A 19,629-nucleotide genomic window follows, 5' to 3' on the forward strand; every position below is an offset into this window, starting at 1 on the left:
GTAAAAAATCTAATGCAACACAAACTCGTCTTTCTTTAACACTTACTAAAATACATAATGATTATTTGTAACAAAACAAGAGTCATTTCTGACTGTGTGGTCTGCAGGTTGGCAGGCTGTCAGGTGACAGAGAAAGGCTGCTGTTTCCTGGCCACAGCTCTCAGATCCAACAAGAAGTCCCAGCTGAAAGAGCTGGATCTGAGCTATAATCACCCAGGAGACAAAGGAAGAAGATGCTCTCTGATATAGCTGATGATCCAGATATGAAGCTGGAGACAGTATGGTATGTTTCAGAACAAGTCACAGTAAACCTCTTTCTATGCTAAAGGAGAAAGTATCACAAATTGCTGGCTCCACATCTATGGACTCAATTTCAAATCGAGATGGTGAAATTTTGAAATTGCCGATTACTAGCTCCCATGCGAAATATGGAGCTTATGTGGTTGTGTGCATAAGCAACATTTGAAGTCATGTGTCACAGAAGTGGAAATGACTGCTGCTAGACAATTGGTCATTACAAACATTTAAGTATTTGCTATTAAGGCAGTTTACAGTATTGCAGATATGAAGTTTTTTTCTTTCTACTTACTCATGCAGTAACACAAACTATGTCAAATACTGTGATTGTGCTATTATGAAGAATGGACATTTCTTTTTATTTGTACAGTTTTGACTATGATGGAGAGCATGACCACTCTCTTGTTGAAGAAGTCAAAATGGAGCTCCAGTCAGGAACACAGGAGTTTGAACAGTTCTCTCCCTCACACTGGTCAGCTCTGACTTTTGTGCTGTTGACATCAGATGAGAACCTCCATGTGTTTGATCTTAAGAAGTATCTGAAATCAGAGAAGCTGCTTCTGGCAATGTTACCAGTTGTCAAAGCCTCCAAAACCACTTTGTAAGTATCGTGACAAATTACTTCTCTTTAAAGCAAGATTTGAACAACTAATACTGTACTTCTGAATGTTGGCTTCTTTAACTGCTGTCCTAGAGATCTCTCATTTCACCCTACATTTTTACATGTGCAGTACCCTGGCAGAGTAGATACTGCATCCTTACCTATGCATGTACTGCCACATATGACCCAAGATTTTAGGGGCGTGAAACAAAAGCTACCTTTAGCGTTTGTTGTTTTTACAGTCATCTATTTAGAGCATGAGTTATCACAAATTCAGCAACATCAACATGACCCCTCACCACCTTCCCACTTTCATCTATGTCTAAAATACAAACAGTGATGGAGTTACTAGTGACTTGCTGACTTTTCCACACATCTGTCTGGCAGCCTTTCTGATAACAGATATGTTCACAGGCTGACTTGGTGTGAGCTCTCTGAAGAATCATGCAGTGCTCTGACATCCTCAGTCCTTAGCTCTCCATCCTCCAACCTCACAGTGCTGGACCTGAGTCATAATGACCTGCTGGATTCTTGTGTGCAGCAACTTGCTGAAGGGCTTCAGAGTCCACTCAGTAAACTGGAGATTCTCAAGTAAGTCTACACTATGTGTATCATATGTCATACTGCACAACACACACAGCAACAGAGATGTTGCTGTCATGTTTAGTCAAAGTTGATCATCTATAGAAGTCAATGTCTGTGAAGATTACTCCTGTCACTTGTTTATCTATTTGCTGTGTAACTCAGACAGCTAGCCACCTACATGTTCCAAGTATGTACCATATGTATTAACAAAAGTAAAAACATTGGTGTAGGCACGTAACACTTTTAAATACAAACATAATCATTTCTGACTGTGTGTGGTCTGCAGGTTGGCAGGCTGTCAGCTGACAGAGAAAGGCTGCTGTTTCCTGGCCACAGCTCTCAGATCCAACAAGAAGTCCCAGCTGAAAGAGCTGGATCTGAGTTATAATCACCCAGGAGACAAAGGAAAGAAGATACTCTCTGATATAGCTGAGGATCCAGATATGAAGCTGGAGACAGTATGGTATGTTCAAATGTCAGGATGTGTGTTTATACATGTGCATTTGTAAAGCTTAAATATCTAGCACAGTTGATACTGGGCATTCAACACCCCAAGTTTTAAGTCTGTTTGAGTAGGACCAAAAATGATCTGCTTGATTTTGATCAAATTTGATTGGAAGAGTGTACCCTAGTGTTTATTGGGACAATGTTTTAGTGTTAAAGATAACTGAGACCTAGTGAAGCTCTGTGTGAGTCGGACCATTCACACCCAAATGGTGAAGCAGGGTGTGGAGGAAAACACTGTCAAATATTGTGATTGCACTGTATTGACTACATTTTTTTTGTTTGTACAGTTTTGACTACGATGGAGAGCATAGATTAAAACCAGGCATAAAGAAGTGTAAGTCAAACTTCAAAATGTTGGCTCAATATCACAAGGAAGTACAAATATAAAGTATATTAAAGTCCAAAATAGGGACATCTGTACCACAAAATTATGAAGGGCAGTGGAATTCACAGTAATATTAATGTGATGTGAAAATAAACGCTATCAGTAAATTAATGGAGGTGAAATTGGTGAACAAGTTGGACTCATTGATTCTTTACAGGTATGGTACAGGTGTTGAACAACATTTTGTGTGTGTTTTCAGATGGTGCTCTTCTGAAGTTTGATGAAAATACAGCAGGCAAAAGGCTCGTTCTGTCTGATGGGAGCAAAAGAGTCGAAACTGTGAAGAATGTGGAGGAGAAGCCCCAGCGACTTCAAACACAGGACAGGTTTTTGAGGTCTCAGGTTCTTTGTGATAAGGGTCTGAAATGTCTCTGTTACTGGGAGGTGGAATGGAAAGGAACAGTTGGCATTGCTGTGACTTATGGAGGTCTAGGTAGAAAATGGGACAGTAGTGGTGGTCTAGGATGCAATAAGAGTTCCTGGAGTGTGGTCTTCTCAAAAATGAAAGGGCTATTCTAAAAGGGGAAAACTTACAACATATTAATAAATGTCCTTTCATAGGATAGCAGTGTTCCTGGATTGGGAAGGTGGAAACTCTGAGTTATTACGGTGTCTCATCAGGAAAGCTGAGACTCTTACATACATTTCATGCAAAGTTCACAGAGCCAGTGTTCCCAGATTCTGGTTTAAGAACGGCTCAGTAACCTTGTGTGACAAACTGATGTGATACAGTACTGATGTCTACCGTACACTGATGCTCTACATGACACTGATACATCAACAGTAACATGGTTGTAAAATTTTCAGTAAACAGATTGAAACACAGCTACAGTATGGTATGTTGTGAAATATAGACTTTACATTGTCTTTGTGTCTGTTTGCCTACATTTGTTTTGAAAGGGTTTTGTTAAAATGTTTTTAATCATGACTTAGGCAGCTACTCCTGTGCGGTTAGTTCTTTTGAAGGAATATTAGAAATGATTGTATGATCATGGTTTTCGTTTTTGTGCATTTGCTATTCATTACTGGAAAAATTTAAAAAGGCTTTCCTCAAGGCAAATGTCTGTCTGCAGCAGCCTAAAAGTGGTCTAACTGTTATGAACCAAAAACACCTTTCATATAAGAAGATACGCCTCACAGCATGTAGCAGCGGAGAGCTCAGGTAGAAGTAGCAGCATTTTTCAGCATACCCACAACCATTTATGGGAACTAGTCAAGTCTGTGTGTCATGGGGATAGAGGCTGCTAAATAGATGAGAATGATACTATGGTACATTGTGCTAGAGCAGACTGCCCAAGTGATAAAGTCCAAAACAGACATTAAATGCTACCAAAACATCCCCAAAAACAGTGGCATGTGAGCCACAGAGCGACACATACCACTTTAAGATCGACATATACCACTTCGATAGTGGTATGTTCATGTATCACAGAGTAACACCCGGAACGCAGTGGACAACAACATCAAGTTCATTCTTCTCTACCCGGAAATAACATGAGAGTGCAAGACACCTTCTTAATAACGTAACTCCTATAGCCTAATCTGAAAAATTCCAATGCTGACAGAGTTCTGAGAAGCTGTGCTTTCCGTCAGTATATTATATACGTTATGTATTATGGTATTGCACGCGATGTTGTTCCAAAAGGAGGGACTGTTTGACTATGACTATACTTCATTTTTGCACTTTTACTTTTTATTTGTAAACCTAGAGCCCTAGGCTCAAACAAATGGATTAGATTGATTCTTAACATGTACAGGTTCCCATTTCAGATGTCAAATGAAACTTTCATGTGCTACAAGAATATTTATCTAACTAAAACCCTGGAAAAACTTAATGTTGGTTTTTGTTTTTTCTTAACAATTAAAATTCAACTACCTCCAAAGCACTCAGACACAGGGTATTTTCTCACTATTTTATAAACATAACATCAAAATATGTCCAAAAGGCCATTTTTTGCCTTAGTAGGTAAAATGAAACGACTATTGAGACTCTTCATATTAGCAGCACAGACTGTAACCAGCGATCACAGAACACCAAATAATTGTATTTTAAACTACACAATACAATTCAATGATATGTCAATGAATTACATATCATCTCTCTCTAACACACAGACAGGAGATAAAAAAAATCACTTTGCACGGCAGTGTGTTGGTTTTTATAAACTTACCCTTTGATGGTCGAAATGTTTGGAGATGGAGATGGTTGAAAACGCAGTCCATGCATGAAGCAGATGAATGAAGCAGATGAATGAAGCAGATGAGGGTACAGTCATGAAACTGCTCTCAAAAATCCACCTGCAGTTCGTTCTTAATGGAAAATTAAGGCCAAGTCTGAGAGTCGGGCCGCCAAACAGCAAAGAATCCCCGAAGTGATACTTATTCCCTGGTTTTCTCCTCCTTATAACATCCAGAGTAGACCCTCCTCGGAATAAATCCAACCGTTCAAAGTTATTTTCGGAAACGGCGTCTTCTTCACTGGGGTTACTTGGAGCTCGTTTGGCTTCGATCACGAACTAACAAGCTAGCTAAGAGGCTAGCTAAGAGGCTAGCTAAGAGGCTAGCTAACTGTTGAAGGATTCCCGTAGCAGGAAAAGAAAGAAATGTTTGTAATAACAAAGCCGATTATATATGCTTTGATTTGTCAGTTTCAAACCGTAAATGCTTTTACTGTCACTTGAAATCTCTTATTGAATAGTTATTCTTAGGTCCGCTGTTACCTTACGGAGACTCACTTCCGGGGCTGAGAAATGACTCTGGCTGTGTCCCAATTCAGGGTCTGCATCCTTCGGAGGACGCAGCCTACGCGGTCTCAGGAGGCCGCGTCCTCCTGAGGATCCTCCGGAGGATCCTCCACCGTTGGTAAATGGGACGGTCTGGCCTTCAAATCACTTCCTGATTGTGGCGCGACGTCATAAATTTTGCCCCGGGAAAAACAAAAGCAGCGACAGCGACACAACACGGACTACACAACAAGCGGGACAACAGTGTGGATTTAGACATTTGGAATATTTTAATATATTTATTTGTTGTTGGAGGAAGAGGAGAGGCGGCTCCAGCGGCAGCAAAACCGGTGACGGCTCATTTTCTTCAGGCTGGGAGAGCGCAGTGGGGAGGTGATGGTAAGCTGCTGTTTATATTATTGATCATAATTAATGTACCGGTTACTGAGCAAACGCTAGATATATAACCAGTAGATAGACAAATATGATTAAATGTAATTTATATTTGATTCAATCGTAAGACTTGATACAGGGTCTGTATTAAACCACTGCTTTAATGTGTCATTAAGCATCAGGTCTGTCACTGCACCAGAGAATTACTGCTGGGTGGAGGAGAGTGGGGGCTCCCTGCAGGACCAGCTGTCTGTCCTGGAGGAGGTGTACTGACCATCATCACCTTTGGAGGGTGAGGATACATATTTTATAGCTTTTCATATTTTAAGCTGCTTTGGAAGCCGCTCTGTTGAAGTTATTATTTTTATTTTTGCCCTTTTTAAAAACATCTTTAGTAACATGGCAGCCGCCGATCGTCAGCTCTGCAAACCCTGATGGACGATGTGGTGGACAGAGGAGACAGACACCCCCCTCCCCCAGATGATGTCCCACTCACAGCCAGAGGACTCCAAGGTCTTCACCGTGGCATCATCCAGTCCAGCAGCACCAAGGACTCCTGCTCAGCCAAACATTTATATATATGTTCTTTGTAAATAGTATTTTCTGCTGATTTTTATAAATAATAAACTGTACATTTTCATAATGCCCACTGGTAAATAGTTAGAAATGTTCAAACTGTGTCTTTGTAAATATTGTACATAACACAACACACACACAATAAATGATTTACTGTGGCCACTGAGAAGTTGTTCAAAAGTTTACTTCAATTATAAATAGGTGAAAACACATATGTAACAAGGTTAGAAGAGTTTAAGAACACAGAGACAAGAACGATTTAATATACAATTTAATAAGTAACATTTAAATAACAGAACATAAAATCACTGCTGTCCACCATCCTCTGTATGAGCTGAGGTCTGTCCGTTCTTTCTCTGCTCTCCCCCTCTCTCTCTCTCTCTCTCCTATCTCCTCTCTCTCCTCTCAGTCTCTCTCGTCTCTCCCTCTTCTATCTTCTCTCTCTCTCTCTCTCCCTCTCTCTCTCTCCGTCTCTCTCTCTCTCTCTCTCTCCTCTCCCTCTCTCCTCTCTCTCTCCCTCTCTCTCTCCCTCTCTCTCTCTCTCTCTCTCCCCTCCCCCCCCCCCTCTCTCCTCTCCTCTCTCTCCTCTCTCTCTCTCTTCCTCCTCTCTCTCTCCCTCCCTCTCCAGCCTCATCTCCCTCCGTTATCAATTGTCAGGTTTCTTCTGTCTTCTCTCTGCTCCTCCTTCAACAAATGACAACAGGCAGAATGACCGTTTGATATAATAACGATAATATTGCTCCTCACGTGAACTATACTTTATACTATACTACAGTAAACAACAAGAAACAACATTCAATCAAAGCGTTTAGTTTACAGCTCCTCGTATCAACAGGACGTCATGTTTGTAAATATAAAACTCATTTTTTTAATGCCGCTGTCACTACTAGCATTTTAAAACTCTCGAACTACTGCTCTGTACTTACATTTAAATGTGAATTCGGCACTCCTGCCGCTGCCGCTCGCTTGGTCCGTCATCGTACTATTGGACAAAAAGTAGGCCCGCAAAGCATTGTGGGATATTTAAGGCCACGAAGGATGGTAGCGATGCGTCCTCCAAATTCAGGCAAAAGGAGGACGCATTTGGAGGACGCATTTGAAGGACCCTTCGACTTTTGGCGAATTGGGACAGCCTTCGCGCAGCTTTGTGACGTAAGCGGCCTTAAAATGCGCACTCCGAAGGATGCAGACCCTGAAATGGGACACAGCCGCTGATACCTTCTTCTTCTTCTTCTTCTTCTTCTAATTTCCGGCAGACTAGATAATGACGCTGATGGTGGTTTACAGATGAAGCACTGACCGTAGTCAGTGGTGGAATGTAACTAAATATTTGTACTTTTTCTGTATTTATACCTAAGTAAACATATTAGTACATGCTTTAGACTTTTACTCCATTACATTTTGTAACTATTATCTATACTTTCTACTCCACTACATTTCTACAATGTTTGTTGTTACTCGTTACTTTTTATGAATACAGCTTCACCAAAATGCTGCCTCGATCTACACGAACATATGGATTGTGTTGCTGTCTCTGAAGTTTAAATGGTCACTGTGTGAGTAAATGGACTGGAATCACTGCAAACATGGAGTCTAGTATGCAGACAGAAAGACAAAAATCTACAGTTAAATGTATTCAATGAACTTTTTACTGCAATTATTTTACTGTTGTTAACAAATACATATGTTTAATGAAACCACGTCGGACTCTGTAGCGCTCTCTGGTCCCATCGCCAATGTGACCAGTGATGACATGTTGCTGGCTGTCTTGTTGGTGTCCAGAAAACAACGTGGCCTTTATAGATAACCGGGAGACTTTCTGGGGAAAAGCTGGTCTTATTAGGAGAAGCAGTATCCATCGCACCTGGGGGTGGTGCAGCTCTTATTTAAAGTAATGTTGCCAGGTTTATTAGACAACCAACCCCCTGACAACCCAGGGTTGAGGCCAGGAGGCAGAGTGTCTGTCTTACACACTTCTCTGCTGCTTCTATAGGACAGTGGCCCTCAATCATTAAATAAAAATATAAACATACACAATAACACTAAATTCCTCATAGAAGTGGTGTCAGTCCCTTGTCCTCCCACAGTCAAACTATAGCACAAAATTCAAGAGCTGTTCATCAAAATAACCTTATAAAAATACACACAAAAAAAATAGGTCAGGTGTGGATTATGAGACTTGGCTGCAGGAGGAAGAATATGTTTTCAGCAGTTTGGTTACATTTAAGTAGAGCTCTGCATGCCTTTGTCAAGGGTCATGGCCATCAGAGGAACACCACAGTGGTATCTTTAATTTATTCAAGGGGAGCCTTTGCCACGCCAATCATTATTGAGGAGAAGAAAGAGCAAGCACACCATCTCAAACTGCAGCATCTCTGCTGCCCTCTGGTGGCACTACAATGGAAACAACATTCCATTTAACAACAGAAATTCCCATATTCTCCTTTGCATGAAAAAATAAATATTATATTTATATTTTGTCTACCATTCAGCCAAACAAAGCTGCTATTTTTCCCAAATAAAATATAAAATCACAACAACAGAGAAATTATTCTATACATTATGTTCCTGAGTGTGCTTGCAATAAACAGTGTTAAAGCTCATAGTTGGTCCTGTACAGGTAATCCACTGTTTACAGCACTTTATTCTGAAAGATCTTGACCGGAACTAGTAGTCGTACACTTCCTGGTTAAAACAAAACAGAGGATGAGCTTATGACGCTGTACAGCTGTTGCAGTAAGTACGACACACTGACAGCCACCGTGCACATGCCAGTGTGTTTAATGTGTTATATCATAGCATTAATATCTTGACCGTACTGTGAATCCCGTTTAATTGACGAAGGCTAATCACTGTCGCTACCTTGCTAGCATAAAAATAAAAACGTGCAACAACGACAATTACATCTGTTTGATTGTACACGCAAACAATAATGAGGTCTTGTGAGATGTTTAGATGTTAGAACTTTTGTCGAGCTCCTGTTATTGTTACTTCAAAGCCACAACGTCAATATTAGCATGCAGTAACGGTGCTATAAAGCTATAAATTACATTATTATGCCAGCTATGGCTATCAATAAAAAAATACACTGACAGGCCCGTAATTCATCTTCCTTTGAAATCATTTCGTTTATCTAACATTGATTGACAGCCAATACCTATGCATATTAATTTCTTAAATATAGAACTTTAGATTAAACAGCTCTTTATTCTTGTTCTTTCCTCTTCTTCATAGACTAATGAGAGAATGGCTCACATCAACTGATGGTCCCTGGTCCATCTCTACCCTCCCTGGATGTCTCTGTTTCTGTGCACAAAATAATGGAATCACTACATTACCGAGGACTTCGGAGCACTGCAGTAGAAACCAGAGAGCCCACTGGCCGCCTGTTATTTGATTGACTGTCTGCCTATTTTTTTATAGCAGCGTTCGAAGCAGTATGAGTGATTTAACAGAATTTGAAAGATGCCAGATCGTTGCTGCGCGGTTATCAGGTGCATCAGTCACAAAAACTGCACAGCTGTTCAACGTAGCGAGAGGAACAGTCTCAAGAGTTATGACTGTATACATCAAACACGGACGAACAGCATCGGCAAAGAAGAATAGTGGCCGCAAGTCAAAGCTTACCGAAAAGGACAGACAGACACTTCTCAGGATTGTTGATGAACACCCTGAGTATACAGCTTCAAAAATAACCTCAGAGTTGAACAGACACCTCTCTCACACCGTCTCAGTAAAGACTATACGCCGTGAGCTCCACAAAGCTGGTATTTTTAGAGGAGCGGCCATTCGGAAGCCAGAGACAGAGACTGACGCACAAAAACCAGACAGAATGAACACTGAACCTGATGCACAAAATCCTGGTGAAGACAGGATGACACATGAAAGACAAAGAATTGCCAAAAGGTGTGACACACAACAACCTGTAGGAGACAACTGAAGATCTGAACCTCAGGCTGGTGTCCAAGAGTACAAGAGTACGCACACAGGTCTGATGAAAATAGCACAGGACTTGGGAAACATCAACATGCACATGTCATGAAATAGGTCAATAATATAAAGCTCAGCTGTAGACCAATGCTAGTCATTGTTGTTACACCACATTGTTGTTGTAATGTAAAGCATGCCCTATATGAGTTAGTAAGTACAAACATTTCTTATAGTAAAGTGTGCGGTGGTGTGTATTTATATAAACATTTAAATAGCTAATAATAAATTGAAATGACAGTTGCATCCCACACACTCTTTGCTGCTGATGCTTTGATGACTTTGTGTATTTATTTTGATTAATTGAATTGACACACCTTTACTAAGCTGTCCTTGCTTTTGTTGCATGCTTATAGCAATTGTATACGACCCACAATGGCTAGAAAAGAAAATAGGACTTGAAACACTTAACAATAGATGGTTTTTTTGCCGCTTATAAAAAATGTTACATTACCAATGCATTTTGTTTTGTTAAGGTTTATTTCTTCCTATCAGTAAAGAATTGTTTTCTATTATGCAGATTTCAAAGTAATAATATGCAATGTCTCTTATTTACTGAGCAGTAAAGAGTTAGAAGTTAGCAGTAAAAATGTTTTCAATAAATTAAATAGTCCGTACAAATCCTACTCAGATTTCAAAAGGTAAATGAAAACTGTACATAATCTCTCTCTAATGACTACATAACACATCCTTTATTACATGTAACCTGTTGTAAACACATTTATTGAACAATTTCACTTAGAAAAAATCAGATAAAAATCGTTGTGACATATATGTCACATTAAGGTATTTTTTAGCTGAGATGGTCATAATCTGCTCGGTTAAATTAGCTAATTCAATGATATCTTTTACTACGGTTAAATTAAATGTATATTCAAACAAATGTAAACCACAAACATGGTATATTAATTAAATTAATATCAAACAAAACTATCGTAAATAAAATAAACAGACCAATTCATTCATTTCATAATTTTCTTTAGTATGGATAAGAAAAAGTTATATACCATCAAGGATGCACTAGCAGTCATCCAGGGAGAAGGCAGGGAGTTTGAGGGAATGGGGATATATGGGATGGGAATATAACTCAGATGACAATTCTGAAGACCCTGACTATAATTCCAGCAATAAAGATATGGAGTCAAGTGAGTCTGATGAATCAAATGGTGGGGACTCAGGTGATATAGATCAAGTCCCTATGCCCCAGATGAGCCCTGGGCATAGCTATAACTATAACTATTACTATATAACTATAACTATATGGCTATAACTCTTTCTGGACACTGGAGTGTGCATTCAAAGGGCAAAATGTTTCGCCCCTGAGACAAACCTCATATTTCAGTTCATCACAGCAGAAATCCTCAAGTTACTGAAGGACCAAACAAATTAGTACAGTGTATAAAAATCTCTATGTCAGCAACAGTAACACCACTGTTAAAACCCTTTCAGGTCTAAGGGTTGAGGTTTCAGTTTTTTCCTCGCCTGGCATTCTTTGTGAATGTTTGCTCATAAAATGGTCATCTTGTAATGTACAATCAAGTATTATACATCTTCTTTTTCAGGATAACCTAGACTTTCATCATATCCAGGCTATTGTGGTGTCACATGACTGTAATAAAAATTCTAGCACCAGAAAGAGAACGAAAAAAATAAAAGTTAATTTATTTAAACTGAAGAATTTACCATTAACACCCAATAGGACACATATGTCATGTTACAATTTTTGACACCAGGGGGCAGTGTTTTTAGGGTGGGGGAAAGTCAAATATCACATATCTATGTCAAATATTAATATACATATGTTTTCTTGGACGCTTAACGCCCAATGTGACATATATGTAACTTTTCAGATCTTTGACAATAGGGGGCGATATTTTGAAAAAATATCAGAAATGTGTTCTTTAGGGTCTATTTAGTCTGTGCTATCTTCCCCATAATTTCCCTTTAAGGAAAAGGGGTGTGGGTTCTTATGGGATACGGCACATATGTAAAAGAAATATTCTGTGTTGAAAACTATAGGGTAAATATGACTAATATATTTTCTTGCTACAAGCTGCTTGTTTTCGTGACTGCGCCTGCGCGTCCAAGAATGACGCAATGATAGACCCGGAAGTAAACACAGCTGTGAAAGCTGTGGTATTACATTTAAAAGATGGTGTACGTGTCCAACGGTAAGTCCTTTGTAATCGTCCATTTTTTGTTGTCATTACGAGTAAGTATTTCTGTAAAGGTAGTTTTATATATCGAACGTTTGCAAACATGTCACTGAAATCAGAATATGTGAAGGCAGATAGGTATTTTGACTAGTAAAGCCGTGTAGCTCGTTAGCGTGCTAGCTTAGCCTAGTGAAAACTGCGTAGAGCATTGAGATTTGCTGAGTTATGATGAACATGTATTGTAATATGCTATGTTAAGGTAATGTAACCTGGCACCGTGACCCAGATTATCGGATATCTATATCGACATTAAGCTATTATATTTTTTAAAGTGTTTACCGCACGCATGATCTAATGAGGTTTTAGCCTGTGTTGGCAGCAGTTTGAGTAAACCGGATCTGGTAGAGTCTAATACGATCCACACAAGGCTTTGTGTTTTCCCTAATGTAATTCCTGGCATTTCAATCACCTCTCAGGCCAGGTCCTGGACAACAGGACGCAGTCACCATGGAGACTCTCTTTTCTGATTGGACTTTTCTGGGATGCTGTAGAGTTCATTGGCCTATAGTAAGTCAACTGGTCAGATAAAAATGGAATTTACTGTATCAAATTGTGAACTATTGTGTTGTCTGCTATGTTATCCTGTCTTTGATGACGGTTTACTATGATGTAATATTATAAACATACAACTGCAAGAGCAAAGCTTTAGCTCTGATTATGTTTTCACCTTGGTAACGTTGGCTAAAATCATAATGTCAGTTTTGTTGAAATTTTGTGATAAATCAGAGAAATGAGAGAAACAAATGTTTGTTTTGATTCACTATAAAACACTGCTTACTACTTTGTTTTTCTTTGTCCTTTTAACAGTTTTAAGACACTGATTCATGCTGATTTCTCAAAGGATAAATATGGTGTTTCATCACGCTTCAGAGACGACAGAGGGTAGGTTGCTGGAAGTTTTGCATACATACAGGAGGTTATGTAAATGTCTTGATCTTAACAAACGAAAGTAAGTTGATCTGATCAGAATCGTGTTTACTGCCATGTAAGTGAAGGGGGTTCACATTACTAGGAATTTGCCTTAGTGATTGGTGCATACATAAAAACATATAATAATTAACATGAAATAAGATAAAAACTAAGATAAAATTAAGGTAAATAAGTAAACAAGGTAAACTAAAAGTAAGGCTATAAATTGACATAACAGACATACAATGAACAGAACATAAAATGAGTGGTGGTTGTAGTGGCAAACATAGACCCTTATATGAATGAGTGTAATAATGACAGCATGTATTAAGTTTCTCGTAAGTAGATGGGGAAAAAAGTGAATAGTGCATTATTGCTCCACTGTTAAAACTTGCTCGTCAAAGTGTTTGTACTGTAAACTGTAACTTGAACTTAAGCTCTTGTGAGTACATTATCCTCACGTGTGCTTACTTTTGCAGTCCTCCAGGTCCCCCTGGTGGCAGGAGAAGGATGGGCAGAATAGCCCACGGCGGAGGTCCCACTCCTCCTCCAACGGGTGGAGGATGAGGAAGGTGAGAGAGTTTTGTTTATATATGGTTAATTATTGTGTATATTCCTCTGATTTTCTATACCTTCTATTTACAGAAGATGTATTATGAGGTGTACAGTAAATGTTAAAGAAAAAGACATAAATAAATCTGTGTTATGTAGTTGACTGTAGTAACCTTGTGTCTGCTATTGTGGTTGTGAGTCTCCACACATTTCAAATTAGTGTCAATTTGCTGTACACTTAACTGTATGATTGAAGTATACAAACTCACCATAAAACTATAAATAATCTTCTTAATCTTAATCTTTAATTCTGTGAACTGAAAATGACCTGTGCTTCCTTTTAGGTAAACGCCTACACATACAGTGTAGGCGTGGGGCTTTTCACAGTGTCTGCCTGCTGGGAATACAGATGGTTATGTCACAGTGCTGAGCCCCCTCCTCATGAGCTGGCACTGCCACAAGCAGTTTCTTGACGTTTTTCTGGTAATTCCTACACATAGGGGCCGGATTGACCGATAACAGCAGCTCTCCACATCAATTGTTCCCTTTATCCTGCTTCTGCATTTCCAATTTGCTGTCAAATTCTTTGTCTTAGACATGTGCACCCCTGGCTTTTTCGTCCTAGTTTGCCCTTGTTTTTTTATCCTTCTGTTGAAATAAAGATTTACTACTGAGTTTGTTTCCCTCAATTATTGTCACACTTTGCTATCTGACAACTTTGGTTTTTGAGGTGCTGTGCTGATAAATGAGCGTAGTGGAGGTTATGATGCTATGTTAAATCTAAAGAGTAGAGTAGAGCAGGTAGAAGTGTTAGCTACTCACTCAGAAACTATATTTGATTTAAATTGAACATGCAGATCCCACAGTAATTGTAACTATAATGTATCAAAGGGTGATAGGTTTATTTACAATTCCAAATATTATTTACAGAGCACCAAAGAGTCCTTTCTGCCTCCCTGTGACTACATCTGTGTTCTTATTAGTAACACTCTTAAAAACTATTTTTAAAAAAATAAGGATTTTTTTCAAGTTGTCAATACCCAGAGGTTATGTAAGCACTTAAATGTCTTTGGTTTCACCAGACAAAGGCAGCCCTTTCACGGAGCATTCGGACTCCGAAGCGCTGCCACTCCCGCTGGTGGATCCACATCTCCTGTGTGGTGTCCAGACATGCCAGCACTGCTCCCCCCTTCCACGATATTTGCTGAGGATCCATGTCCTAGAGAGCGCACACACACACAGCAATGTGCAACACATTAAGATTGCAGTGTGTAGTATATTTTGCACCTGTCTCTTCGGAACACACTGTACATGTTACAACTTGATCTGTTCCCGTATTTGTTCAAGTGTACCAGAAAACCGTGAAGTTGTTGCTTTGAGTTGTAACCACAGTTTCTATGGTGATTTCATAGATGAGTCAACTAGAAGTAACCCCGCAATCAAATGTCAGCCTTTGTGAATAGCACAAAAACCTATAACACCTGCTTCCTGCAGTTAAGACCTATGACTAATTTTGAGACTATACAATGTATCACAGATTACCTTTGGCCGAGTGATGACTTCCACATTGTCTACCAGCCTCCTGAAGGAGGGCGGCATCTTGTTGATGATGCGGTGAAGCAGAAACTCCTGAGCACCATGAAACATCAGCCCTCCTCCCACTACCAGGATCGAGCTGTACATCTTTCGTTTGGTTTCATCTGATGCTGGCAAAACAAAAAATAAAAATTAGCTAATTAGCCTTTTTATCTGTCATAGTCTGTCCCTCCTTTGCTTCCTTACCACAGCAGTCGATGCTGTGCAGGATTGCTTTATCCAGTCCCAGTGCTTTGCTCTCAAACTGGCTCATGATAGCAGTCTTCCTGGAGAAGTGAGCAGACACTGCCTCTTCTACTTCACCTGCCCCCATCAGGCATTCACCCTGGGAAGGCCCCAGCTCCATCTCCCCATGAGATCCTCCTCCAATACCACTGCTGCCACTACCACAGCCCCTGGGCAGATCCGACAGTTCCCCGACCCCTCCTTGACTACTCATCTCTCCATCCAAACCACCACCTGGTCTGGACATAGCCTTCCGGTCTGCAGAGGTTTTGGAGGACTGTTGAAGTATAGAACCATAAATCACCTATCCAAAGTCAATTTAATGTATCCATAGTATCTGTGTGTGTTACCTGGTCCTGTTTGCTCTGAGTGGCAAGCAAGTAGTGTTCATCATGAGGATCCTCAGAGTCACCTTGGGAACGGTACTGAAGTGATGTCATCTTCTGACCTACGATACCAAATGTGGTCGGGTAGAAAAGACCCATGGGTGCCTAAAGACACACAGGGCACGAGACACACAATCCTCAAATAGTGTCAGAGACACAAAGAGTATGTCAGCAACAGTCTTGAACAGTATCTTTTTTCATAGTAAAATCACTAAAATAAATACTTGTAATTTTTCATCTCCAAGTCGAATCTGGTACAGAAGAGCTGGGGCATCTGGGAAACGTGTCTGAAATTCATGATCCTGTAGTCCAGATATGTCCTGTTAGAAAAAAAATTGAAAAATGTTGATTAATATTGGAATAAATGTGCATATTTGTTCCTCCACCCTGCAGCTGGAGTTATTAACCAACACTCACTTGATCTAGATGGCAGAAAGTCTCTTTGAGATGCTGTAGGAGCTGACAGTCCAGTCTGTTAGACAACTGACACTCTCTGTAGGGAAACGCTGCCCTTTGCAGGAGCCAGAAGAAAGTACGGGTCACATCTGAGCCACCATATGCCAAACACAACCTGTAACAAGAGCAGGCCATGTTATACTGTAACTGCAAAACACTGGTGTCAGACATTCACATATGCCTTCTGTGACATTCAACATAAAAGTGGTTCTTTGCCCCACCTCGAGTTCCGATGGGACACTCCATCCTCCACGCAGCAGAGACTGGTTTTCTGGTCGCCCACATCCACAACACAAGCACTGCTTAACCCACTGCCAAATGTAGCGCACACAGACTCCTGGTGCACAATGATTGCTATATACACACACAGGACAGAGGGTAAGCAATGGCAACATCTTACATGGATGCTGTTATTTTGTGTTGTGTACTACCTGAGAAGCCCATATTAAGCAGTAGCATGTTGACAACTTCCTTGATGTGCTGTCTGTTGTAGATATCAGGGACCAATAGGATGCATCTGTAATACTAATAACCAGAAAAAAATCATTATTATTTGTATTGAGGAAAAACTCCTTTAAAGGTCTCCTCATCCGTTTTCTTAGATTGTAGCTGTTCTACAATATATAGGAATGCCTCACCTTTAAATCTTTGAGAGGGATCTCCAGATGCTTCTGAATGACATGGCTCCAGATCACTTCGAGGTCAGCCAAGACAGCGGTCAGTGAGCCTCCAGGACCAGCATGCAGATTGAGCTGCCCTCTGACCATTGGCCAGTGGATATTGTAGCAGTCTGATGGATTCACATAAAGGGCCTGCAGGAGTGAGGAGTGCAAATAAAACAGGGATAACAGGGACAATAACTTTAGGTACAACAATACATGTTGTATTTGTTACAAACTCCTTTGTAGACGTGCACTGACCTCCTCTCCAACCAGATAAGGAGGATGGTGGCTTGTGTTTGTCCACTTCACCCTGGAGCTGCTGTCAAGTACAGCCGGACGGATCTGGCAGTTATACGCTCTTGCCTAAACACACACATAAGCACAACTATTACACAAACTTAAAGCACATATCATTAGAGGTTGACAGATAAATTAGTCAGCTAAGTGCTATTTTCTTAATAATCAGCAGCGACCGACACCTGAGCATAATAATTTACATTACCTGTTTTGACAGATCTCTTATGTCTGGTTGGAAGGGGTGGACCCAAATCCCAACTATGCTTTCAAATTAGTAAGGAAATCACTCAGGATCCACTTCATCAATGGCAGACTGACATACTGCAGTAAATTTCTAAAACCCTGCAAGCTGATATCTTTGTTATTTGGAGACACCATTACTTTCCATCCTTTTGTTGCCCCCATTACAACTTTTTTGTTGCGGTTATCTAATATTTTCCATGCAATGGTAAAATGTCTCAGTTTCAACATCTAACATGTTCTTTAAGTTCTACTGTGAATAAAATATGGGTGTATGAGATTTGCACATTGTTACATTCTGTTTTTATTTACATTTTATATAAAGCGTCCCAACTTTTTTTGGAATTGGGGTTGTTACTGTTGAGTTATTCAGCAGCCTGACAAGATGTGTGATGTCAGCGATCATGCAAATGGTCCATTTCAGTGGCGCTTAGAGCATTTAAATTATGAATGCCTTGCAAAGGTATTCTGCCACTTAGACTAAAATCTAACTTTTCAGCCACCAATGAAAACGATATATATTTGGCACAAACCTAACACATCTTATCACTCCAAGAAGAACATACCCACGGTCACCATCAGAACCCAGTCAACTTGAAGGAGCTGGAGCAGTTTTGCCTTGAGGAATGGTCAAAAAGCTGTATGTGCCATGCTCATAGAGACTTATCCAAAGCGACTCGCAGCCATAATTACCACAAAAGGTGGCTCTACAAAGTACTTTTGCAAGGCACTGTATATCACACTTCTGCTCACTGCTTTGCAGTATCACATACAAACATGCATATAAACATCAAAAACCAACCTGTTCAGCAGACACAGGGGTCCTCCGCACTCCATTTGACATCTTCTTAGACCAGATGGCCTGATCAACCATTTTAAGGCCATTCTGCCTCTGCTCGTTACTCTCTGGTTTCTGTTGGACAAGAACATGAAAAGTGACACCAACTCCAAAGAAACACACACATGGTAACACACCGTATAGTGGCTGTATTATAGTGGTTGTGAGTGACATACGTTGAGACCCTCTCTCAGCAGCCACGCATCTTCGTGTCTAGGCTGTCCGCTTTGTTTGTGTCTGCGTGCAATCACATGTGGGATTGTGACAGGAAGAGTGTCAGTTGCTCTGCCGATACGCAGTGTCCGTGAGCCAGGATGGATAACAACTACAAAATTGCTTTGAATTTGCTGTGAAGGAGGAGAATGAATATCACAACATTGTCCTCAGCAGGTGAAATAGGGTTATAAAACTAAGCCATTACGCGAACCATAAACAGCACATGCCCTATGCTGCGGGTATTAGGCCAAACTTTGATGATGAATGTATAAATAAAACTTTGTATTTCACCTCCTGAAGGGGCTCTGGGATGGCCGGAGGAGCGATGGGTCTTTTCACCCCGCGCTGCTGCTCCTTCTCTCTCTCCTTGTCTCGTTCCTTTTCTTTCTCCTTGCCGTTGTCCTGCTCTTTTTCGGCCTGGGTCATACTCGCTGGTTAAAATAATCGACTTCACAGTCAGAAATAACGAAGTAGCGAATTCAGAGCGCACGTAAAGCACTTTAGGATACAATCACAGGCGCGTACCGTACAGTGCTGCAGCAGCGGGGTGTTTTACTTCCGTGTTTGATCACGTGGCAAAGAAAGTCGGTTCCTATTGGCTAAAGACGTTTTCTCTCCTTCCAATACTTTTCATTTAATAAAATCACGTGGTTCACAAAATGATCGTGTAAAAACAAATACAGTAATGCAATTTGATAACTATGTAAGAAAATAACTCAAATTAAACAATATTTGCTATATTTTAAACCAACAATTAGGTCGTCAATTAAAAGTTTAATGTGTATTTTATGCATATTACATGTGATATGCATAGATTAAACATATTATGCTTAATCTCAATTCAAGATTAGATAAATAAAGATTTTATTTTTTTATTTTTTTAACATCAGTTATTTAAGTACAATATATATATTCCAGATAACTAATAATAAAAATAAAAAGAACTAACAAGCTCTTTTTATTATTGCCTATCCTGGTATAT

At 40.0% G+C, this 19,629-nt stretch overlaps 3 protein-coding genes across 3 annotated transcripts in view; 2 read left to right on the forward strand and 1 right to left on the reverse strand.

Moving 5' to 3' along the window:
* LOC114438033 (uncharacterized) overlaps positions 1 to 4,196 on the forward strand; it is a 143,411-nt gene extending 139,215 nt beyond the window's left edge. Inside the window, 7 exon segments of the mRNA XM_028409059.1 lie at positions 108 to 226; positions 229 to 283; positions 668 to 898; positions 1,313 to 1,489; positions 1,770 to 1,946; positions 2,278 to 2,324; positions 2,575 to 4,196. Coding sequence (XP_028264860.1) covers positions 108 to 226; positions 229 to 283; positions 668 to 898; positions 1,313 to 1,489; positions 1,770 to 1,946; positions 2,278 to 2,324; positions 2,575 to 2,894 — 1,126 coding nt within the window. The 3' untranslated portion in view covers positions 2,895 to 4,196.
* A 7,923-nt stretch (positions 4,197 to 12,119) lies between these two features.
* selenok (selenoprotein K) lies at positions 12,120 to 14,405 on the forward strand. Its single transcript, XM_028411000.1, has 5 exons — positions 12,120 to 12,225; positions 12,687 to 12,777; positions 13,078 to 13,152; positions 13,659 to 13,751; positions 14,076 to 14,405. The coding sequence occupies exons 1-4, from the start codon at positions 12,207 to 12,209 to the stop codon at positions 13,744 to 13,746; spliced, it is 273 nt and encodes a 90-aa protein (XP_028266801.1). The 5' UTR covers positions 12,120 to 12,206; the 3' UTR covers positions 13,747 to 13,751; positions 14,076 to 14,405.
* Positions 14,406 to 14,614: 209 nt separating this feature from the next.
* actr8 (actin related protein 8) lies at positions 14,615 to 19,204 on the reverse strand. The gene is made up of 13 exons (XM_028410999.1): positions 18,939 to 19,204; positions 18,608 to 18,778; positions 18,396 to 18,506; positions 17,315 to 17,419; positions 17,033 to 17,206; positions 16,826 to 16,919; positions 16,616 to 16,748; positions 16,356 to 16,509; positions 16,163 to 16,258; positions 15,903 to 16,043; positions 15,514 to 15,829; positions 15,274 to 15,437; positions 14,615 to 14,950 (listed from the first exon to the last, which is right to left on the reverse strand). Exons 1-13 carry the CDS (start codon positions 19,071 to 19,073, stop codon positions 14,807 to 14,809), a joined length of 1,938 nt encoding a protein of 645 aa, XP_028266800.1. The 5' UTR covers positions 19,074 to 19,204; the 3' UTR covers positions 14,615 to 14,806.
* Between the last annotated feature and the right edge of the window lie 425 nt (positions 19,205 to 19,629).

Source organism: Parambassis ranga, chromosome 7 (assembly GCF_900634625.1).
Source record: "Parambassis ranga chromosome 7, fParRan2.1, whole genome shotgun sequence".
Lineage (NCBI taxonomy): Eukaryota > Metazoa > Chordata > Actinopteri > Ambassidae > Parambassis > Parambassis ranga.